The sequence below is a fragment of the Anguilla rostrata genome, chromosome 1 (assembly GCF_018555375.3).
Source record: "Anguilla rostrata isolate EN2019 chromosome 1, ASM1855537v3, whole genome shotgun sequence".
NCBI classification, from domain to species: Eukaryota; Metazoa; Chordata; class Actinopteri; order Anguilliformes; family Anguillidae; genus Anguilla; species Anguilla rostrata.
The window spans coordinates 39,160,768-39,184,571 of NC_057933.1; the positions used below are offsets into that span (position 1 = coordinate 39,160,768).

At 41.3% G+C, this 23,804-nt stretch overlaps 1 protein-coding gene across 10 annotated transcripts in view; it reads left to right on the forward strand.

The window, feature by feature from the left end:
* Positions 1 to 23,804, forward strand: part of heatr5a (HEAT repeat containing 5a) — a 97,925-nt gene that overhangs the window by 29,982 nt on the left and 44,139 nt on the right. For 6 of the 10 annotated variants that reach the window (XM_064336112.1, XM_064336121.1, XM_064336130.1 and 3 more), the window contains exons 9-13: positions 2,437 to 2,484; positions 9,154 to 9,309; positions 12,185 to 12,435; positions 13,168 to 13,279; positions 20,450 to 20,602. In XM_064336112.1, coding sequence (XP_064192182.1) covers positions 2,437 to 2,484; positions 9,154 to 9,309; positions 12,185 to 12,435; positions 13,168 to 13,279; positions 20,450 to 20,602 — 720 coding nt within the window. The remainder of the gene's footprint in view (positions 1 to 2,436; positions 2,485 to 9,153; positions 9,310 to 12,184; positions 12,436 to 13,167; positions 13,280 to 20,449; positions 20,603 to 23,804) is intronic. The other 4 variants (XM_064336164.1, XM_064336156.1, XM_064336174.1 and 1 more) reach the window with 1 other exon arrangement.

The window sequence follows — 23,804 nt, forward strand, 5'->3', positions numbered from 1 at the left end:
GCTTGATTTTACTGATTATTTAAGAAAGGTCACTAGAAACTGCTGTTGGAAATTGGAAGCAGGGTTGTTTTTGTCTCAGCATCTGTGTTTCTGTCTAGCTTCATTAAGTTCTTGTTGTTGTGGTGCAATTTTAAATTTGTTAGACACTATGGTTGTGCCGATCGGCAATTATCATGAGGGATCAACAACCTCTACTCAGAGAGCCAATTTTTGATTGTTAAATAAATATTTATGTGTGTATATAGCCTATATATATATATATATATATTTGACTAAAGGAAAAACAGTGTGTGCACAGCATGTTATCATGAGGTGCTGGTCCGGCAAGATACAAACAATGTGAATTGCATACTCAAAAATAAGCAAAAGGAGACTATGACTTTTTTTAATTGCAAGATTGGATACGATGTGTTTTGCTCTCCGCAAGTATGAGGCCTGTACATCCAACATTTTAAAATCTGACATCCATTATAACATCACCGTGGCTGCGGGGTTGGCTACTCTCTTAAATAATAGACCATATGCAATGTGCCAAGAATCAGTTATTTGCCGCCTAATGGCAGTTCAGAGTATTCGGCCGTCTTGGAGAAGGTGGGAGAGGTGCTGGAAAAGGCCCCACCTACTGACTCTATTGTCCTACTGGGAGACTTCAATGCTCACGTTGGCAATGACTGGGAAATTTGGAGGGGCGTGATTGAGAGGAACAGCCTCTCTGATCTAAACCCGAGTGGTGTTATGTTATTGGGCTTCTGTGCTAGTCATGGTTTGTCCATAACAAACACCATGTTCGAACACAAGGATATTCATAAGTGTACATGGTACCAGTACACCTTGGGCCAAAGGTCGATGATCGACTTTGTAGTTGTTTCATCAGACCGGCGGCCGTTTGTTGGAGCAGAGCTGTCAGCTGATCACCATCTGGTGAAGATTTAGTTTAGATAGTGGGGGAAACTGCCAGACAGACCAGGTAGGCCCAAACGTGTAGTGAGTGTTTTCTGGGAACGCCTGGCAGAAGAGTCCGTCTGGAATGATTTCAACTCTCACCTCCACGAGAGCTTTTCCCGTATTCTGGAGGAGGTTGGGGACATGGAGTCTAAATGGACCCTGTTCAAAACCTCTATTGTGGAAGCGGCTGCTTGAGGCTGTGGTCAAAAGCTAGTCGGTGCATGTCCTGGTGGCGACCTAAGGACCCGTTGGTGGACTCAAGCGGTGAGGAAAGCTGTCAAGCTGAAGAAAGAGGCATTCTGGGCCTGGTTGGCACTGGGAACCTGTGATTCAGCAGACAAGTACCAGCAGGCGAAAAAGGCTGCAGCTGCCGCAGTGGCAGTAGCAAAAGCCGGGGCATGGGAGGAGTTTGGAGAGGCCTTGGAGAAAGACTTTTGGTTGGCCCTGAAGTAGTTCTGGAAAACCATTCGGCACCTCAGGAGGGGAAAGTGCTTACACCGTTCAGGCTGTTCTTAGCAGGAATGGTGAAACTCTGACCTCAACTGGCAATATTGTCAAAAGGTGGAAGGAACACTTTGAGGACCTCTTGAATCCGACAGACAAGCCCTCCTTTTTGGAGGCTGAGCTGGAGCAATCTGGGGGATCAGAGTCCATCTTTGTGGCAGAAGTTTCTGGGGTGGTTGGAGAGCTCCTCAGTGGCAGAGCACCAGGTGTGGATGAGATTTATCCAGAAATGTTGAAGGCTCTGGATGTTGTTGGTGTGTCTTGGTTGACACAAATCCTCAATGTCACGTGGAAGTCAGAAACAGTTCCTTTGGAGTGGCAGGCCAGGGTGGTGGCCCCCATTTTAAGAAGTGAGACTGGAGGGTGTGTTCCAATTATCGGGGAATCACACTCCTCAGCTTACCTGGGAAAGTCTATGCCAAGATGCTGGAAAGTGTTCACTGTGTGAACTAAACTGTGTTCTTGGCTAGAAATAGCTGTACAAAATAAGTATTGTATCTTATTGAATCTGTGTTTTGTAGTTGTCCATGACCATGAAATGCACTTTTTGTACGTCGCTTTGGATAAAAGCGTCTGCCAAATAAATATAATGTCATGTAATGGAAAGGAGGCTTCGGCCAATAATCAAACCTCTGATTAAGGAGGAACAATGTGGGTTTTGTCCAGGCCACGGAACAACAGACCAGCTTCTTACCCTCTCAGAGATATTTGAGGGGGCATGGGAGTTGGCCTATCCAGTCTCCATGTGTTTTGAGGATTTGGAGAAGATACAGTCAGGTCCGTAAATATTTGGACATTGACAAAGTTATTGTTATTTTTGCTGTCTACCACAGAATATTGGAGTTGAAGTTAAATAATGAATATGAGCTCAAAGTGCAGACCTTCAGCTTTAATTTGAAGATATTTACATCCAAATCGGGTTAACGGTGTATCACTTTTTATATGTGACTTACAGCACTTTTTATATGTGGTCCCCCTCTTTTTTAGGGACCAAAGATAATTGGACAATTGGCTGCTCAGCTGTTCCATGGGCAGGTGTGTGTTATTCCCTCATTATTACATTTTCAAGTAAGCAGATAAAAGGTCTAGAATTGATTTTGAGTGTGGAATTTTCCCTGGTGAAGAAAAATCTCCAATCACAACAGGTTAAAGGCCGGATCAAGAAACACCCCCAGGAGTGTAAGGCGGTAATCTGTGTCAAAGTCAACAATCAAGAGAAGACTTCACCAGAGTAAATACAGAGGGTTTACCACAAGATGTAAACCATCGGTAAGCCTCAAAAACAGGAAGACCAAATTAGAGTTTGCCAAAAAACATCTAAAAAAGCCTGTACAGTTCTGGAACAACATCTTATGGACAGATGAGACAAAGGTCAACTTGTACCGGAATGATGGGAAGAGTATAGAGAAGGAAAGGAACTGCTCATTATCCAAAGCATACCACCTCATCTGTGAAGCATGGTGGAGGTAGTGTTATGGTGTGGGGATGTATGGCTGCCAATGGAACTGGTTCCCTTGTATTTATTAGTGATGTGACTGCTGACAAAAGCAGCAGGATGAATTCTGAAGTGTATTGAAGTGCCAGGCATTCAACTGGTGAGGCTAATTTGGATCCTTTTTTTTTCTAAGACTGTCCGCTCCATTTATCACAGAGCAATTAACGCATATATTTAAGCTTTCTATCTCAACAGGCATATTTCCTAGGGTTTGGAATTGGCCCATGTAATTCCATTACATAAATGAGGCGATAGAAATGATTTAAATAATTACTGTCAAATCTCCAAATTACCCTGCTTAGCAAAAATCCTGGCAGCTTTGGTAAATAACCAACTCAAGGCATTTCTTTCAAATCGCTTTGTATTAAGTCCGTACCAATCTGTATTTAGAGCTAATCACAGCTCTATTTCAGCTATTACATTAGTTACAAATAATATAGTATCCGCTTTAGACAATAAGAAACACTGTGCTGCCCTTTTTGTGGATCAGTCAAAAGCATTTGATACAGTTGATCATCCTTTGCTCATACAAAGGTTATGTAGTATTGGTTTTTATGGAAAGACTTGTGATTGGTTTCAGAATTATTTGTTTGAGAGACTTCAGCGTGTTATGTTGGGGAGTGCTCAGTCTGAGTTCTTGCCGGTAACAAAGGATGTTCCGCAAGGATCAATTTTGGGTCCTGTCCTCTTCATCATTTATATTAATGATATTGTCTCTTCATTGAGTGGTTGTCAAGGTCATCTTTATGCTGATGACACTATTGTGTATTGTGTTGCTGATTCTGTACAACTAGCCATTGTGAACCTGCAACTTTCATTTAATGCTCTACAGGATGCTCTTATTAATCTTAAACTGGTACTTAACGCAAATTAAACAAAACTCATGCTGTTTACTAGAGTCAGAAATATTATAATATTATAATAGTTTGCATATATCCACTGCAAATGGATCTAACATTGAGAGAGGCACTGAATATAAATATCTTGGCATCTGGCTTGATGAGAAATTTACATTTAAATACCATATAGACAATCTTGTCAACAAATTGCGACAAAAAATTGGCTTCTTTTACAGGAACAGAACCAGCTTCCCTATGATTAGCAGAGAAAGGATTGTTGAAGCAATTTTCTTATCGGTGTTGGATTATGGGGATGTAATTTATAGAATTGCTGCTACTTCTACTCTTAAACCCCTAGACTCAGTCTATCATTCTGCCCTCAGATTTATTACTGGTGATAGCTATGGTACTCACGATTGTATCCTGTATAATAAGGTGGGTTGGTCTTCTCTGGCAGAGAGGCGTAATAAACATCGGTATCTGTTTATATATAAGGCTATTGTCCGAAAGCTACCACCTTATATTGCTATGATGCTGGATTGGAACTTTGGACCCTATCTAACTCGCTCAAATGACTGGCTTATGCTTAAGGTCCCCCGAGCATGGTCTGAATTTGAAAAGTCAGCCTTTTATTTTAGTGCCCCAACTTCTTGGTATGATCTTCAACACACGTTAAAAATCAATTCTCTACTAACCTATGGACAATTTAAAACCATGATCACAAACCTCCCTGCTTCTATATGTAACTGTTTTAACTGATTTTTTTTTTTTAAACTGTGTTTTGTTTGTATTTTATTTGTTTTTATTATGTTTTATTGCGGCATCACTGAAAATGAGGGCCCACCCTAAATGTATTTTTGAGAATTAAATAAAGGTTGAATGTATAGGTCTATAATATCTGCTCAGATTCAGCCAAATGCATCAAAACTCATTGGACGGCGCGTCACAGTGCTGATGGACAATGACCCGAAGCATACTGCGAAAGCAACCCAAGACTGTTTAAAGACAAAGAAGTGGAATGTTCTGCAATGGCCAAGTCGATCACCTGACCTGAATCCAATTGAGCATGCATTTCACTTGCTGAAGGCAAAACGCCCCAAGAACAAGCAGGAACGGAAGACAGCTGCAGTAGAGGCCTGGCAGAGCATCACCAGGGAACAAACCCAGTGCCTGGTGATGTGTATGTGTTCAAGACTTTAGACAGTCATTGACTGCAAAGGATTTGCAACCAAGTATTAAAAATGACAATTTATTTTATGATTATGTTAGTTTGTCCAATTACTTTTGAGCCCCTAAAATTGGGGTGGAGGGCTATGTATAAAAATGGTTGTAATTCCTACATTTTTTATACAATATTTTTGACAAAACCCTTAAATTAAAGCTGAAAGTCTACACTTAAATCACAACTTGATTCTTTCATTTTAAATCCATTGTGGTGGCGTACTGAGCCAAAATTGTGAAAATTGTGTCACTGTCCAAATACTTATGGACCTGACTGTATATGACCGTGTCCCTCGGGGCATCTTGTGAGAGGTGCTGCGGGAGTATAGGGTGCCGGGGTTGCTGGTGCATGCCATTCTGTCCCTGTATACTCGGAGCAAAAGCTGTGCTTGCATCCTCGCGAGTCAAGCTTGTTCAAAGTGGGGGTCGGACTCCGCCAAGGGTGCGCTTTGTCTCCTGTCCTGTTCTTGGTATTCATGGACAGGTTCTCGAGACTCAGCCAAGGTATGGAATGTGTCTAGTATGGGGACATAGGAGTGGCATCTCTGCTCTTTGCAGATGACATCGTTCTTTTAGCCTCATCATACTGGGACCTTCGATGCGCACTAGAGCGGTTTACAGCTGCATGTGATGCAGTCGGGAGGAGGATCAGCACCTCCAAGTCTGTGGCCATGGTCCTCTCCTGAAAAAATATAGTTTTCCCCCTTCAAGTAAGGGAGGAGCAACTGCCCCAGGTGGAGGAGTTCAAGTATCTCGGGGTCTTATTCACAAGTGAGGGAAAAAGGGATTCGGAGATCAACTGCCGTCTAGGTGCAGCGGCTACGGTAATGCAGGCATTGTATCGGATGGCGGTGGTGAAGAAGGAGCTGAGCCAAGAGGCGAAGCTCTCGATTTATGAGTCGATCTCTTTCCCTATTCTCACCTAAGGTCACAAGGTACGGGTAGGAACCGAACGAGGTAACAAATACAAGCGGCCGAAATAGGGTGAGGAGCTCAGCTGTCCGGGAGGACTTCAGAATAGAGCCGATGCTACTCCTCATTGTGTCAGTTGAGGTGGTTCGGGCATCTGATAAGGATGCTTCTTGGGCGCCTCCCACTGGAGGTGTTTCGGGCTCGGCTACCCAGGGGCATACTTAGGACACCCTGGAGGGATTATATCCAAAGGCTGGCCTGGGATTGCCTTGGGATCTACCGGGATGAGTTGGCAGAAGTTGCTGGGGAGAGGGACGTCTGGGCTGCTTTGCTTGCCCCTTTGCCACTGCGACCCTGACCTGGACTAACCGGTTAGAGAATGGATGGATTGTACCGTATGCCAAAATGAAATCTTGCATCTGTATCTGTTCTCCTGTGTAAGATTATTTACCTTACATTTTGCGAGTGAAAGAATTGAATTAGCAAATGATTTGAATTACTAATCACTGAAATGGTAATATTTGGCTGAGTGGGCTGGTGTGCATTCAAAACCACATGATTTTACGCTTGTGAACATGGCTTGTGACTTAAAAGTGCTGTGACTTTGCAGCGATGCTACTCTTTGTCTTTTTTTTTTTTTGAGATTTAAGGAAAAAATTGAACAAGAATGCATCTGTCTGTCAAATTCACTCCCATTCAGCACAAAGTTAGCAATTCATATAATAACATGTCTATTTAGACTACTAGACTGAATGGCAGTAGGTCTCCTATCAAACTGCTATCATCAATAACTTTTATGTTAGTGATGTTACATTAGGTAAACGGTGACAAATTCAATGTTTATTTTTCTAGAAGTAGGCTATGTATATATATATATATATCAAATTAATAAATCACTTTACACATAATAAATTAATGTGCAGAGTACAAAAAGTGAAATTCGTTTTTATTTAAAAATAAAGCGGCATCGCCTACATGCAGTGCCCGGGGACCATCAATGGGGACCAGAAATCTGAGGACACTACCAACACTGATTGTTTCCATTGTATACCAAGGGCTAATACAATTATGATGCTCTATTTATACTTTGAGATGCATATTTTTTATGATATATGTAAAAAAAAAAATGATGTAGCTATTTATAAGAACAGTAGCTGCAGCGACCTTAACAGTTAGAATGGCAGATTCAATCAAGTAATATATGGTTTTAGTTGTTACTAGCCCAGATATTTGCCTATTGAGCTTAAGAACACGCAATGAATGGAATAAACATTGTGACAACGAATGGAGAAATGCTTAGTTTATGGTGGACGAACCAGATCACATAGCTTCTAATTTCATGCAAGCGTTTTGGAATTGTGTTAAAATATTAATTTGTAACTGTTTTCAATTATGTATTCTTGCATAAGAGGTGTTACTGGTAAATCATTTTTGCATTATTCCTTCATGAATAATGGAAACAGGACTTGATAGTGTCCGCCGACTTTTGTTCCCCACTTTGCTTGATCTACTTGAGAAGTTTAAGTGTCTGTCCGCTGAATCTTTATATTGACCTTCCTTGCTGCATCCGGTAGCCTACACAGTGATGAGGTACCTGAGATTAGCTGGGTTTCTCTTTTTTTTCTCCAAACTTTGAATGATATGCACTGCATATAGGATTGTAGAGGCCTATTTTAATCATCTCATGCATTGTGGTGGTCAGATTATTTTTCAAAAAGTAGAGTTTTGTCAGTTATCACATTTATTCGATTTTGGGAATTTATGTTACTGTGACACTCTAAATTTTGCCGTCGCGCAGCATCATGCCTGATTATTGGCAAGAACCCGGATATAGCCCAATAATTGCATATAATAAAAGGTACTAATTTGACTGACTAGGCTGACTAATCAAAACTGCTGATCAAAACAGACAGCTAATCACCAAACCCTATTAGACATCACAAGATAAGCTTAAGCTTTTTTGCAATTTCTCTCAGGGAATCACCTTGCCACAGTACGTTTACTTGGCCTTGCACATCTGTCTAATGCCTTCTTTGCCGTATGTCCTGCAACTTTAGTGTCTATTTTATTGCACTATTGGCCCCTGGTATTAGGCTACCTGTGGTTTTAAAAAATTTAATGTAGATAAGATTTCAGTCACTAACTACCCCTCCACCTCCCTCCTACCCCCCATTTGCTTAATTATTACATAGACTTCCAATAATTTATTTGTAATTAAAGCCAAAGGAGGCTATTTTGAGGAAAGTCATATCTAAGATTATTTTTAAGTAAAACACATTGTTTGTTGTTGTAGGTAGAAATTGAAAAATTGTGTTTATACTTTGGTGGGTGGCACAGTGGTGCAGTGGGTAGCACTGCACCTCACAGCAAGAAGGTTGTGGGTTTGAATCTCAGCTTGGGGCCTTTCTGTGTGGAGTTTGCATGTTCTCCCCGCCTCCCCGTGTCTGCGTGGGTTTTCTCCGGGTACACCGGTTTCCTTCCACGGTCCAAAGACATGCAGATAGGCTAATTGGAGACTCTAAATTACCCGTAGGTATGAGTGTGTAAATGAATGGTGTGCCCTGCAAGCCTGTCCAGGTTGTGATCCTGCGTCGCGCCCAATGCACCCTGAGATAGGTTCCAGCACCCCCTCAACCCTGCTCAGGATAAGCGGGTATAGATAATGGATGGATGGATGTTTATAATTTGGTTTGTTAATCAATAAATGTGCATAAATGTGAATTCTTCTCTACATAAGCATTAAAAAAACACTGGTGGACTACACTTCCTCCCTGTACTGTATGTGTGTATGGTCGTGCATGTGTGTGTGAGTGTGTATGAATATTTGTTTGCGTGTGCGTGCATATGTGTGTGCATGTGTGCATATGTGAATGTGTGCATGTGCGTGCATGTGTGTTGGTGCATGCAAATGGGTGTGCATGTGTGCGTGAGGGTGTATGCTTATATATGTGAATGCACGTGCATGTGTGTATGTGCATATTGGTGTGCGTGAGTGTGTATGTGAATAGGTGTGAATGCACGTGCATGTATATGCTTGTGAATGTGCTCATACATGTATGTGTGTGAATGTGCGCGTGCGTTTATGTGTGTGTGAATGTATATGAATGCAAGTGTGCTCGTGAATGTGTGTGAATGCATTTGTGTGTGTGTGTGAATGTGTGTGAATGTACGCGGGTGTGTGAGATTGAGAGCCTCTGGCAGTTTGACTGAGCCCATATCCCTGCTTTCCCCCTGCAGATGCAGCCCTGAGTGATGGGAATATGGAGGCGCGGGTGAGCGTGGCAGACATGGCGGCCAGTCAGCATGCGCTGGTGTGCTGTCTGCAGGAGCTGGGCTCCCTGTTGCAGGGCCTGGGGTCCACTGCTGCACCCCTGCTGCAGGACCCCGCCACAGGTGAGAGCAGCTTTAGTACAGAGTGGGGCCGGGACGTGGGGGATGGGGCTGGCTTGGAACTCCTGCTGAGTGTCCTGGTGTGCTGTGGGATTTTTGGAGAGGGGGGTGCTCAGCTGTGTCACTGTGTAGTGAGGGGATTGGCTGAAATTTGCTGTGATTGAACAGGTCTGATGTACTGTGGATTCAGAAAGGTTCATACGGGATGAACAAGAGTGAAGTATGAACAATGTGTGTGTGCATGTTTGTGCATGTGTGGGTGTTGGTGCCTGTATGGATTGCCAAAGGGTCCACGACGCGTTACATGTCAACACCTATCCAATCACGGTGCAGAAATTGGTATAAATTTACATTGCAATGTGACAGGTGTTGTCACACCTATGTCCGTTCATGAGATGATGACCCAGTGCCTATGACCGGAGGATTTTCACTCTAGATATTTTTCTATACCTATAGATTATTTTTCACAATGAGAGTTTGAATGAATGAATCATTGCGTTCATATGGCACTTTTCTGAACGCTCAAAGTGCTTTACAGTGATGAATGGGAGCTCACCTCACCCACCACCAATGTGTAGCACCCACCTGGGTGATGCACGGCAACCATGTTGCGCCAGAACGCTCACCACACATTAGCGAAGGTGGAGAGGGAGAGAACATTTTTTAGCCAATTAAATCGGGGGATGTTTAGGTGGCAGTTGGAGAGAGCCAGATTGGGAATTTAGCCAGGAAACCGGGGAACCCCCTACTCTTTGCGACAAGTGTCATGGGATCTTTAATGACCACAGTGAGTCAGGACCTCGGTTTAACGTCTCATCCGAAAGATGGCATCTTCTACAGTACAGTGTCCCTATTACTGGACTGGGGCATTGGGGTTTATTTGACCAGAGGGAAGATTGCCCCCTGCTGGCCCACCAACACCACTTCCAGCAGCAACTCAGTATTCCCTGGTGGTCTCCCATCCAAGTACTAACCAAGCCCACACTTGCTTATCTTCAGCCATTCGACAGGAGTAGGGTGCATGGTGGTATGGCTGCTGCCAGTCTGCAAGGTAAATCATTGACTCTATAAGTTGCTTGCCCTATAGGTGTATAACCAATGGCTCGCAAAAACTATAAGCTCTCAAACGGTCTACAAAAAAGATGGGTAAACTATATGCCAGGTAGCAGCCTTGCATTACAAATTTCCCCATGTTTTATTTGGCTACCTCTCCGTCCATATGTTTTAGCCTTAGTTTAACAAATGAGGTCAGATTTTCCAATTCAAAGGAGGATAAACCATGATTTAATTCTTTGATCGTGGTGAACCTGCTACGTACTGAAATATCCTGTAGACACGACTGTACTGGAATTAAGTGTGGCAAACGCAGAACTGTGCGGAGTTTGTGTGCGTACAGCACTTGCACAGTGGATGCTAGCAATTCGTACAACAATGGAGATTGCAATAAAAATATTGGCGTCTCAGTTAAAATTAAACAGTCTTTGAATTTTAACACAGCCAATAGCCTACATACAATGCTTCTCTTTACGACTAGCTGGCAATTTTTCAGATAGCTCGGTTAACAGAAAACATATTGTTAAGCATTAGCTATTGTTTGAAGTTGCTGTTGCCAACGTCAGCTAGCTTGCTCATAAGGTTATATCATTTCACCAAGTCATTTCACATATTGTTAAGTATCTAATGATGTAGTAGTTCACTTGTTTGGATTCCATGTTACCTAACTAGCATTTCTGTCAATTGTTAGCAGCAAAAACGGTATAGCACCAGTACCGCATTGTTGTAGCTACGTAGGTAGGACCGCTGCTGAAAAGTTAACGTTATTTGACTGCAATTTTTAGACAGCTGGATGCGCAGTCAAAAAATGTCAAGCAAGGCAAGAGATTGATGTACTGACCAGGAGAAACACATTGTGAAAAATCCATAGCTAGTATTTAACTTACTGTTGCTAACATTAGCTGGCTTGCTCATTATTTTTTATCCAAGCTTATATCTTTTTTATTCATAGTGCTAACAGTAATCTGCTTGGCTTTCCAGTAACCTAACTGGCTCTGATTGTAGCCTACTGATTCTGTAGTGTGAATTCATTGTGAGAAAGATCTGTCACGCATCACAACAGAAGATATCAATAAAGGGCCTGTGCACTTTTAGAGTCATTTTTATGTAAAATTACAAATTATAGTTTGTCAGAATGGAAACCGACTCGATGTGATGTCAGCAATGTGATGTCAGCACCCCGCGAAAAAGTGCTGTAGCTTCAGGCACTCCCTCTTACCTATCCCAATGTAACCCCTGTGTATATGCAGTGGCTTGTGAACTTTCTCGGTAACTGCAAACACACTTTTGATTAGTCCCAAACATTATGGAGCTCATTGTATGTTCTAGTTAAGCAGATGCGTGAAACGTTGGACGAACCATGCATTTAAAACATTTTAGGATGTGGTCCACCCGGTTCAATGACTTGGTTAACTGCATCCTTCACTAGATCATACATATGGTAGGCCTAATTCCTGATTTTTAATTTCCCGGTTTTCATCTGCCCCCTTTAATCAACACAGTCAAAACTGAAATGACTAAGTGCAGCAGAAAACATATCAATGAACCAGGCAAGTGACAATGAATTTGAATAATTGGGAGATGAGGGGAAATTGTGATTAGCAGCCAAAAATGTATATTTTTAAAATTCCAATTAACATTGTGACATATTTTGGAAAGCGATTTGCAAGTTGGAAGCGTGTTGACACACTTTGTGGACCCTTTGGCGTTCCATATGCCTAGGTGTGCATGTGCGTGTGTTGTGTATGTGAGAGGAAGGGAGTGTGTTGGCTGTACATGTGATCTGTCTCCTGTTATGTGAGCGTCTGACTGTCTGTCCCCTCAGGATTGTTGGATAAGGTGACCTCAGTGCTGCTCCACCCCAGTGCTGCGGTGCGATTGGCTGCCGCGTGGTGCCTGCGCTGTGTTGCCATGGCACTGCCCTCGCAGGTCTCTGTGCTGCTGGACCGCTGCACAGAGAGGCTGAATGCGCTCAAGTCCTGCCCCGAGGCCGTGTCCGGATACAGCGCTGCCATCGCCGCCCTGCTGGGCGCGGTGCAACACTGCTCTCTTGGAATACCACATGCAAAGGGAAAAGTGAGTACTGGAGACAAATGTGTGTGAGCTTATGTAGGTATATGTGTCTTTAGGTGTGTGTGTGTTTGGGTGCAAGTGTGTGAGGTGTTTTTAAGAAGTGAAGTTAATGCAGGAGCAGCTGTATTGCAGAGTGTAACATGTCAGTAGTGAACTCCAGCTACCAAGGACTCCAGTAGACAGTAATGCAACAAATTCCACAAACAAATCTACATACAGTAACAAAAAGTTTTAAACCTCCCTACTGGGGAAAAGCAAAATGAGTGTATTCTGGTGAATATTTTCCCTACTTTGGCCTAACTATCTAAAAGTGTGTTAAAATTCTAAAACCACAATAACCAAAAAAGGGAGTCTTAAAAGGGGCTTCAAAGGGGAATCAAAAGGGATCTCTCCAACCACAGAGTCCCCAGGCTTCTACACATCCTGGGCCGTCAGGTGGACACAGGTGCGCAGCAACCAGGCAAAGTCCCCAATGAGCTCCAGCTGCAGGACCCAGACACAGGCACGCAGAGACTCCACAAAACCAGAGTACGCAACACAACTATCAGTAACTGGACATGTGAAAGGGGCTGTGAACGTTCCGGAACAGCAGCAGTCTCCGTGCTTCTGCCTGACTACTTACTGATGGAGTCTGGAGCCAGCTTCTGGGAGGCTCTGTGTTACTGATATGGCAGCATCAGCACAAGTCCAGTGAGCACACAGGTTTTTGAGTGATTTATCCCTCTCCCTCTACAGGTGGTGATGGCCCTGTCAGAAGACCTCCTGCGTTCAGCCACACAGAACAGCCGCATCTCTATCCAGCGCACACAGGGGGGCTGGCTGCTGCTGTCTGCCCTCATCACACTGGGTGAGTCCACCTGCCCTGTGCCACTTTCGCCTGCTGTCGGACAGCAAACCATCCCTCTCTCAGAACATTGCGACAGTGAGTCGGGTCTACTCAGCCCTGCTCCTAGTTCGTAGACTGATCATCTCCCTTCTGGGGATGATCCCTGCCTCTGCCATCAGCTCATCCAGAATGCTGCTGCTCATCTGATCTGCACCCTCCCCAGACTTAGCCACGTCACTCCCCTCTTCATCTGCCCCCACTGGATACTTACAGCGGATCACCAGCTGATCCAGGTTAAGCTCTTATGCAAAATCCAAATAACATGAAAACCATGTAAACCCCTTATTTTGGTTTGTAACACTTAATGTGTTAAAATTCTAAAACAATTTATTCACTTTTTTTCTGTGGCAGTCCCCGTAAGTGCAGATCTAAGACCAGATTTCTCCTCGATAGTACCACCCTGTCTTTAAAAATTGGATGTTTAGAGGTGTTTATCTAGATCTCCATGGACAGTAGCTACTCTTCTGGCGTCAACATGGCTAAACTGCAATTCTTCTTAGAACGAAAAACTACATATAACCAATAGGCTACACCAACATTAATTACTTGATCAGTATACAATAAACATACACATGCAAACTCAACACTGGAAAACTGATATGAGGATCCATTCAACAGTGTTTCCTATACTGTCCGCCCAAATAGATTTTCCCCTGCCCAAAAAGATTTTTTGGTATGTAGTTGCTTATTTTTAAAAGCAAAACACTATACTTTCGCATTTGTTATTTTTTCATTTAAAGTGACATACAGTCACGTTTCGCTGAGTGAGCTGGCCCTCTCCCCCTCCCTCTCGTTGCCAGCGTATGTAGAGCAGAGCAGGGAGGACAGCGCCTGAACGTGAACATGATTAGAAGGACAGTCATATAACCGCATTAGTGCCAGGTAACAAAATATTTAAAGTTTTTCAAAATTGGTAAAATGATGTCGTTGTTATGCATCGCTTCTTCGAAAGAACACATCCTGTGCTCTAACCAAGACTGCGAAGTTATCAAAATTATTTGGATTAATGTTGCCTCGCATTTAGCAAGCATCAGCGTTCACCCAGCTAACATTATATTATAAAGGTAATGAAAACTGCACCCCATATAGGTTGGGCCTACTTACTTTAATTGAAATTAATGCAAATCATTGTGTTTAGAAATGAGGACATTTCGGATATCCGGCACCAATGTACTTTAAAGTTCTTAATTTATGTTTAGAATTTGTATGTGATTAGGCTATATTATCCTCCAAGTCATTCTGATAGCATAAAGGTTTGTCTGTAACTGAGACCATTACTGCAAAAATAGTTTTAGTTTGAGTTCCTTTTCCATTCTGTTCATTCTCTCTGTTGCTGGTACAACTTCACACAAAAAGTGCTGTACAGATTTCATTTTCATCTGGAGACAGTGAAAATAAACACATAAATAAAATTTCTCTCACAAAAAATAAATGAATAAATAAATTAAGTGCCTGAACACAAAATGTGAACTCTGTCTGCACGGCAAAATTATATAATATGTTAATAGTTACAATACAATTTAATAAACACTACAAACACCAGCTTGAGTCTACCGCCACAAATACATTCTCAACCTGTGGAGACCACTGATACAACCTGATCAAATATTTTAAATTGTTGCTAAACAGATTATATAAGATTAAGCTCATTATAATTGTTTAGAGTCCCTTAGAAATGTTATGGCCCTGTTATACCTTATAGGCTCATCACATCTTGTGTGAACTGACTATCCAATTAATAGGTCCAGTTAATTTATGGAGACAAAAACCAATGTTTCAGTCCGTTTCTTTTTACAGTACAGTTGTACTGTAATTAATAATTGTAATTCAAATGAATCGCATGAGTTTTTAACGTTGACAGCCCAACTTAAAATACATTTCTTTCAGGGTCTTCCACCTTAAATTGCTATTTTGATGTTTTCTTCCATCTATATGTTGCACGTTTATATCTTTTAATACAGAAATTAAGACCCGTCTCCTCTTTGGGCCAGAACTGAGGGCTTTGTGCTTGATGCAACATTTTTACAGTTAGCTACCTGGCTTCAACACCCAGCACACCTTGAAAATGCATGTGCAGACCGTTTTTAAGAGTTATAAACAGAATTAGCGTTTTACATGGTTTTCATTTTTGGACTATGGATATTTCGTATAAGGGCTTAACCGGGTTTTGCTTTTCGGAATAAGATGTTTGCATGTGGTGTATAGAGCTTGTAAGTGAAAACGTCACCAAGCCACTCCCCTCGTTTTCCCGCAAATTTGTCAATGGGAAAATGAATGGGGAAATTTTGAATAAGCAATATTTTTAGTTACAAGTCGGGAACCAGTTAGCTATTGGTATGCGGTACCCATGACATATATGACTCATAAAATATAATATCAGCAGCACGATTGACCCATGACAAGTACAAGGTACAACGTTGTGTACGTTTCGTACGCTTAGGAACTACACAAACCGGTACTGCGCTCCCGACGCACGCTTATATCGTCACGACTCAGATGGAACATGCTTGCGCCCTTCTACTTCTTGTGTCACTTCGATATCGTATTTCAATTTCAAATTACTGGAAATAACAGATTTGTTACTAATAAGTCATATATATTTTTATCACAACAAAACAACAATATAGCTAGCCAGCATGGTTTTCGATAAATTACCGACAATATGTTTACTACTTACTATGTTTTAATAAAACTATTTATTAAAAATTGTCTATCTCTTGCCTACTGCACCTGTCTTGTCTACGTGCACTGTGATTCTGATTCTCACAATATGGGTATTCCTAAGTGCTGTGAGCAGACTGAAAGTCTATGTTACACCGAAGCCTTGCGAAAAGAATTTGTAATGACAAATAAACTTGACTTCGACAGCTAGCTAGCTACCTGCTGATCCAGCCCTTCCTAAAGTTAATGTTGGCTAACCGAAACTTTATAAACGATACCTTTCATGCTGGTGCTGACTGACCCACTAATCTACCCTGGCTGTATATGACCTGCTCTACATGGTTGGATTTGGAATGATTTTCTCGCTTCTTAACATTATTGTCCTGACGATTGAAAAAATGCATTAAGCTAACCAGTGACACCGCATTTGTCGTGGGTATAGCTAGCTAGCCACCGGTGTTGGGTGCAGTTGGCCCTAGCTGCTGGTCCAGAGTCAGTTGTTTTCTTTCCTTACTAATGGTTAAAGCTAGGGCCTGGGAAGGGAAATCTGATCCCAGATCAGCAGTTAGGGGCAGCCTAGGCACCGCACTTGGTGGGTAGACTTACAAGCACACGTGGTTGTGACGTGTATCCGTGCGACTTTGATTTAGTGTAGTTCAGGACCACCAGCACATCGTAAATCGATATATCTCATAAAAAACACGTTTTCAACGTACAAAGATGCCAAATTACTCACACATACAAGATATACACCGTCTATAACTCATTCATTCAGACTGCCAAAATCCAGGCCTGCCATTAAAAGTATTGATATCAAAATGACGTTACGGTACTACAAACAATATAGGCTATCTTGCCTCACCGAAATTAAATAAGATGTATTCCAAAGCAATGCTACCCAGTATTTCCTCAATTCTTTCAAGTCACTTGGCCCTGTGTTTTGTAATCTTACCATTTTACAATGTCATGCAAACTTTGTGTCAGATCAAAGTGTCAAATATTTCGAATTGCCTCATGGAACACATTCATATCATTTCCTTTTGCAAAGCATTTTATTATGAGAGTGAGAAATGCAAAGTGACCCTGTAAGAAACGGTTGTGAATTATGGCTATCCTTGTGTGAATTTGTACAGTCTGATGAGCGTGTACCGTTTAGCAGTTTCGGTTTGCTATATATGTAAAACAGTGGCTGTGACAAAGGGTGCGGTGGCGTAAGTGTAAATGCATCAGAAACGCAGGTGAAATATGGCCAGTGTATGTACTCACGGATTTGACGGCCATCCAACGAGCCTTGATTGACAAAAGAATCAGCAAGCCCGTAGAATTAGAGCTCCCTAGGTCGCAACTTGTGTACCCTTCTGTCCTGCTCTGTTGTCTGTTGTCCGGAAAACTTGATAGTGGAGAATAGGAGCAGACGCATATGTCCCAGCAGGCTTTGCATATGAGAAAATAACAACAGTGTGAGAGAAATTAGGAGAAATGATGAAATTGCGTAGTTGAAACAATATGTTTTTAGCAGAATGGGCATGTAGGTGAAGGTTGACATGATCACAGACTATAGTGCGAAGTAAATGAAGTGACCGTGAGTGAGCTTAGTTTCCTTATCGAACGGTATATATAACAGTTTGTATAAAGCATTAGTTGTTAAAGTGGAGGGTTAAGTAACGTGTGAAATCTATTGCACTGCTGTGTTTTTTTCATGTTCAGTACTAGTAGTTATAATTATGAGTGAATCATGTTTTTAAATGTAATGTTTTAATGGGGAGTTGCAGAACGTACATACGTAGTAATTGTTTGTATGTGGCTAGATAGAGAACAGGGCGAGGTAACATGAATGTAGAAACGTGGCGTTTGCTGATAAGAAGGTTTTGTACAGTAGCCAAGTGAAGAAATGTAGTTAGTAGAAATGGCACAGCTGTGAACTGGTGTAACTTTTTAATAAAAGGAATACATTTGCCGTCATGAAATGCATATGGGTGGCCATGAGTGAGTTTTGGTAAAGCAAATATAAGCGTAAGAGAACGTTAGTGTAAAAATTATCTGCCTGAGGATGAGGCGGGATTCAATCCTTCAACCGGAGGTTTACCAGTCTGTGACTTTGTTAGTGCAGCACCATGACATAGCTATGCAATGCATGAAATATCATTAGCAAACCTGTCCGTGGTTTTAAAGAAGAACACAGGCCAGTAAGCACAAAAGAGCTCCCGTTGAATCCATATGGCTTTGCAATATTGTAGCCGGTTAATAACTGAACGTGCAGATGGTACGTCATAATGCAGTGTATACGTTCGGTGAACGGTGGGTAGATATGGTGCAAAAGCAATAATTGAGAAGTAGTAGACAATTATTAGTGAGGGTAAAAGCAGGTTAAAGAAATGTGTTCATAGCTGGGCTTGAACCTAGGGTCCCATGTTCCCAAGACTGTAACCTTGCCCACTAGGCCACAGGCAGAAACATTGTTTAAACTGGACATGTTTCAGAGTAAAAAGGTATGGGTATTTTGCGTGTGTATGTGAGTTTTTGATTGGGTCGTGTAGGTGAAGATTTGGCTGGTGTCGGTAAAATGTTCAATGGGGAGGCATGTTGTTAGTGGGATAGGCGGCAGGAAAAATAAGAATGAGAAGAAGAAGAAGAAAGAGAAGGAGAAGAAGGAGAAAACGCAAAATCTCCTTAGTTTGGGGCTTTATTGTGTGGACATGTGAAGTTGTTTATGAAATCTGTCTGTTGAAATGGGGTCAGAATGTACAGAATTTAATGTTTTTAAGGGCTGAGTGTCTGTGGCTGTTGTGGTTATTTCTGTGGGGAACCCTCTCGGTGCTGCATAGGTATGGGGCATGCCCCCGCCAAGGCGTAACTTCCCATCCCAATAAATCCGTTTTTTTCCCCTCCAGAGATTGAAAAAATTATAACCAAGCACATGCTACGGTAGAGAATGACGGTCCCAAAAAAACGTGAAATCTTTTATTTTTAATCGCTATAGATATTTTACAATCAATGATTTTTTAAAAGTCAGTAGGATTTTAACATTGAGCTGTGACGTCACGAACCAGACGCCCCCGGAGGCAATTTGACTTACAAGCTCAATTGTAACCAGAATACTTGAGTATTCCGAATAAGATCGGAATAATGATGTGCATGTAAATGTGGTCAGCGGCTGGGTTGATCTGCGAACCAATGACTAGGTGGATTAATGAGTGGATCAGTGGGTGACTGAGTCATTGGGCTGGTCAGCTAGGGAGTTTCAGTGACTCCCTCTCTCTTTTTCCCTTCCTCTCTCTCTGTTTCTCCTACCCTCTTTTTCCCTCCCTCATCCTCCACCCTCTCTCTCTCTCCCTCTCAGTTTTTTCAATTTCAATTTCAATTGTGCTTTATTGTCATGACACTGAAAGATTCCAATGCTGCCAAGGATGGTAATGTTAACTTTCTACGTTACAATCAGTATAAACAAATGTAAATATATTCAAAAAAGCTTACACAGAAATACATTGAAAACATGCAAGCAAGCATTAGTATGGATAGTACAAAAGCGATTGAATAGTTCATAAGTTTTCTCTTATTTTATGGAAATTTGTAACAAATTGTGTAACTGGGTTTGATTGTTCTCCTGATAATATTCTTAATCTTTTCTGATAGAATAATAAGGGTGGGAATTTTAACAGTAAATTTTGGCAGTTTGGCAATTTTCAAATCTTCTCATATGAAGTGCATTTCTGTTTCACGTTCAGTTTTAATTTCAATTTCTCCAGAATGCCAGTGCTTACAGTTTTTTTCTCTGGCCAGCCATTTCTTTTTAATGGCGACCTGTTTCAATGACTAGGTTGTGATCACTGATTCTGTATTTTGTTAGAGTTGTTCTCTGTGGGGTTTTTACTTGTAATAAAATGTTCTGCCTAACCGATTCAAATAGTTTTATCCAAATTGGGATAGGGGGATTTCTTCATTTTGTAATTGGCCTGACATCAGCAATCTGCTTTGTTTGAGTTTTCTAATATTGTGGCCAGATCATTCATATAAGTATAGAATAATGTTGGACTCAAATTAAAACCTTGTCACACCCCTCGTCCTTGTTTGAAGTATTCTGTGTTCCAATTTTCACACACCACTAATTGTTATTCTACATTGATTTAATGATATCATAGATCTCGTCACCCAGTCCACTTTTTAGGAACAAGCTTGTGCCAGAGTGAATCAAATGCTCTATTAAGGTCTACAAAGCCGGCGAAAATTTTGCCCCTGTATGGAAATGCTTTTTTAATGAGCACATCAAGAGTATATAAATGGTTTGTTGTCCAGAGTTAAACTAACAATCTCTCTGTGTCTTTCTCTCTTTCTCCCTCTCTCCCTCCCCCTCTTTCACGTTTCTCTCACTATCTCTCTCAACCCCCCTATTCATCCCTCTCTCTCACCCTCCCTTTCCCTTGCTTTCTCTCTTTCTCTCTCTCCATCTCTCCCCCCCTCCCTCCCCCCCAGGGCCCACGGTGGTGGAGCAGCTCCTCCCCAGGCTGCTGCTGCTGTGGAAGTGCTCCTTCCCCCAGTCGCTCAGGGACCTGGACGCAGAGCGCAGCCGCGGGGATGCCTTTACCTGGCAGGTGACCCTGGAGGGCCGGGCCGGGGCCCTGTGTGGTGAGATGTCCGCCTCTTCCTGTCCTAACATGCCTGTGCAACTCCCATCACACAGCCCAACAGCAGTCTGAAATCTTTGCTACAACAATAATAAAAAGTGATTATTGGAGTGGTGTAGGCTGGTTTTTCCTTATGTAACATTTTGTTCTTTTGTTCTTTATTTGATAGGCGTGCTTTTTCGGGACCACTTACAAATTGGCATCGTGTACAAGCACGGAGTGAAAAATGAAATTATAATGCAAATTCCATTTTCTTTCTCTCCATTTCCTCTCCCCTCTTTCTTTGCCCAGATGTGTTCATTTCCTGCTTAATTTCTCCTGAACATGAGCAGGCAGATGAATGTCTCCCTCTCTGCATATTTATGGCCCAGCTTTTCACGCTCATTCTTATTGTTGCGAGACCGTCTGTAATGTGTTCTTAGATGCAGGGGAATAATTCTGCATAATGAGCATATGTTGAATGGGCTGTAAAATTGCCCAGGCTTCAGCACTGCTGCTGACGCTGACGTATTTTCTCTTTGTCAGAAACCAGTAGTGAGAGTTATAACCTGTGTGTATAAACTCCCAGATGAGTCTTTCTCTAATAATGCTGTTAGCTTATCCAGTATTGTCTGTTCAGTTTTGTCTGTGATGGTCTCCATATGGATCCATCTCTGTGAAACAGAATGCCTCCCCTTCACGTTCTTTCTCTTTCCCCTCCTCTCTCTCTCCCTTTGTCTCGTTGAAATAAAACTGTCTTTATATTTCAGACAAAAGCATTGCTTTAGTTGGCATGTCGGCAACTTGCATTACTGCTTTGGTGATGTTGCATATATTACATTTACATTAGAGGCATTTAGTAGACGCTGTGGATAAGAGCGACTTACACAACATTTTACATTTTACCTTGCTCAAGGGTACAACGGCAGTGTCCTATCCAGGAATCGAACCTATGACCTTTCGGCTACAAGCACAGTTCTTTACCCACTGCGCTACATAAGCATATATCTATATATATATATATGTACTATCAGGTCTAGGAATGTTATTTTCCAAGCCTGGAACTAGGGGTGATACCATTTACTCAAGTAAATGAGCATTCATCAGCAGATTCATAATCATTTGGAAAAAAAGTAATTGTAATTAATTTTTTTTCTTCATCTTTAAAAAATAATTGTCATGGTAATGGGTCAAACTGTGCATAGCCTACATGTTGTGCTATGAGCCTATAGATTGTTATTGCATCTTTTAATGTTTATTACCATGGTAACAGTTCACTAGTTTTTGTCTTATCAAAGAGTGTTGTTGCATGGGTGAGCCAATGCTTTTGACACTCGTCAGGATCAGTGCAGCATCAGATGAGGGCAAAATGGAAAGCCACACAATTTATTCTATGGGCATTATGCAATTGTATTCTGAATTGACACCATATAACCTTTTCTAATTGTTTTGGTTTGGAACGACTGTGAAGTGTAAGAGATGGTTCATTTCATAGAGCACATTTATTTTCCACTATGCCTCATATTTTGTCATTGCTGTCCTTCATCTCTTTTGATCGCAGGCTACACAAGCGACACGAAATTATAGGCTTAACACCACATATTTGCTGTCTTAGGACATGATTTCTAAGATGTAGCCTAGCTTTGTCTATTTTTGTTTTTTATTTCCCAGAATAGATAAATAAAAAATTACCAAGCAGTGTCTGTAGCAGTCTGGTAAAGCCTGATAATTATTGCAAAGAAGACAGATAGATGTTGGGTACTTATTCACTTTTAATTAGTCCACAATTGTAATGGAATTTACATAAAATATGGTCTGTATTTTTGCCGTATCTTTGAATTAATTTAATTGTATAGGCCTATAGATAGGGAAATCAAACTTGTTTTGGCGATCTTTCAGAAAACATATTTTGACAGTTTATTCTTCATGCAAAATGTCATAAATGCTACACTATAATCAAATAACATGTAAATCACTAACTTGTCAGAATATAACGGTTGTTTGCTATAATACGATTTTAAATATTAGCTGCTTCCCTCCGCCTGTAATCACTGTCATTGGGAAACACATCATCACCTGTGCGACATTTAGGGTGGGGTTATCTGTTTTCTTTCAATACCATGAACCAATATTTTGTTGTATTTGTACAGTAAAACAAATATACAGAATAAATTCTGGTATATATTGTTATGGGATGCTACATTTAATGAAAAGTGTACTCTCAAAATGCAATATTTGCCAGAATGTTTCAAACAGTGGCCTCGTGGCTTCAAAATTCCATTGCAGTTGGGGACTGGAATCGGCAAGGCTCATGTCCCCCTTTTCACCCTAATAAAAAAAACCACCATTCGTAAAACTAAAATCCTTTATACCATGCTGTAGATACAATCTTCGCGAAAAATTCGTAAAAAATATTGTTGTTCAAAAGAGTTTTCCCAGTGACTTAGCCACCAGAAATAATACACTAGCAGCGGGTTATAGCTGGCTATGGAATACTATTTTAGCTGCTGGGGATTTGGATTCCAGGGGGTTGCACGTCTCCTTTTCACCATAATTACAAAAAACATCCATTTGTAAAACTAAAATGCTTTACACCACACTGTAGATAAGACCGTGGCAAAGATATACTTAAAAATATTGTTGTTCTATCAAGGTTTAGCTGTTTAGACATGTCAGAAAACATTTTATAGGGCGTCTTCCCCGGCATAGATTGGACGAATCGGAATTGAACAATCAGGATGATGTCAGGACCGGGATTGGCTACAATTTGAATTATATTTTATTTCGGCAAAGCAAAATCCCTTCTGGAATTATTTTGAATAAGGTAGCGAGGGCCGGTTGTTTTTTGGTGCTATATCGCTTCTGAAATGGCTGTAGAATTCCCTCTGGACGCTGGCAGCTGTAACGTTTTTAGGACGCCTAAATTTACAAACGTATCAATGAATAATAACCAATTAACATTTTAAACATTTCACAGTGAGTTTTTCTTGTGGTGAAATGAGAAATAAAACCCTCAATGAGTGCAGGCACAAATGCTTGTAAACCGTCAAGTTTGCATAATAATTTCTGACTTCTAAAGTAAAAAAAGCTAACATAGCTGAACTGTCAGTGCACTTTTGATTTAATAGCTCTATCTACTCTGATTTTGTATATTTCCTTGTTAAATGACCTATTAAAGTGAGCCCTGATGCCAATTTTGTTTTATGTTTGTATGTGGAACTCCC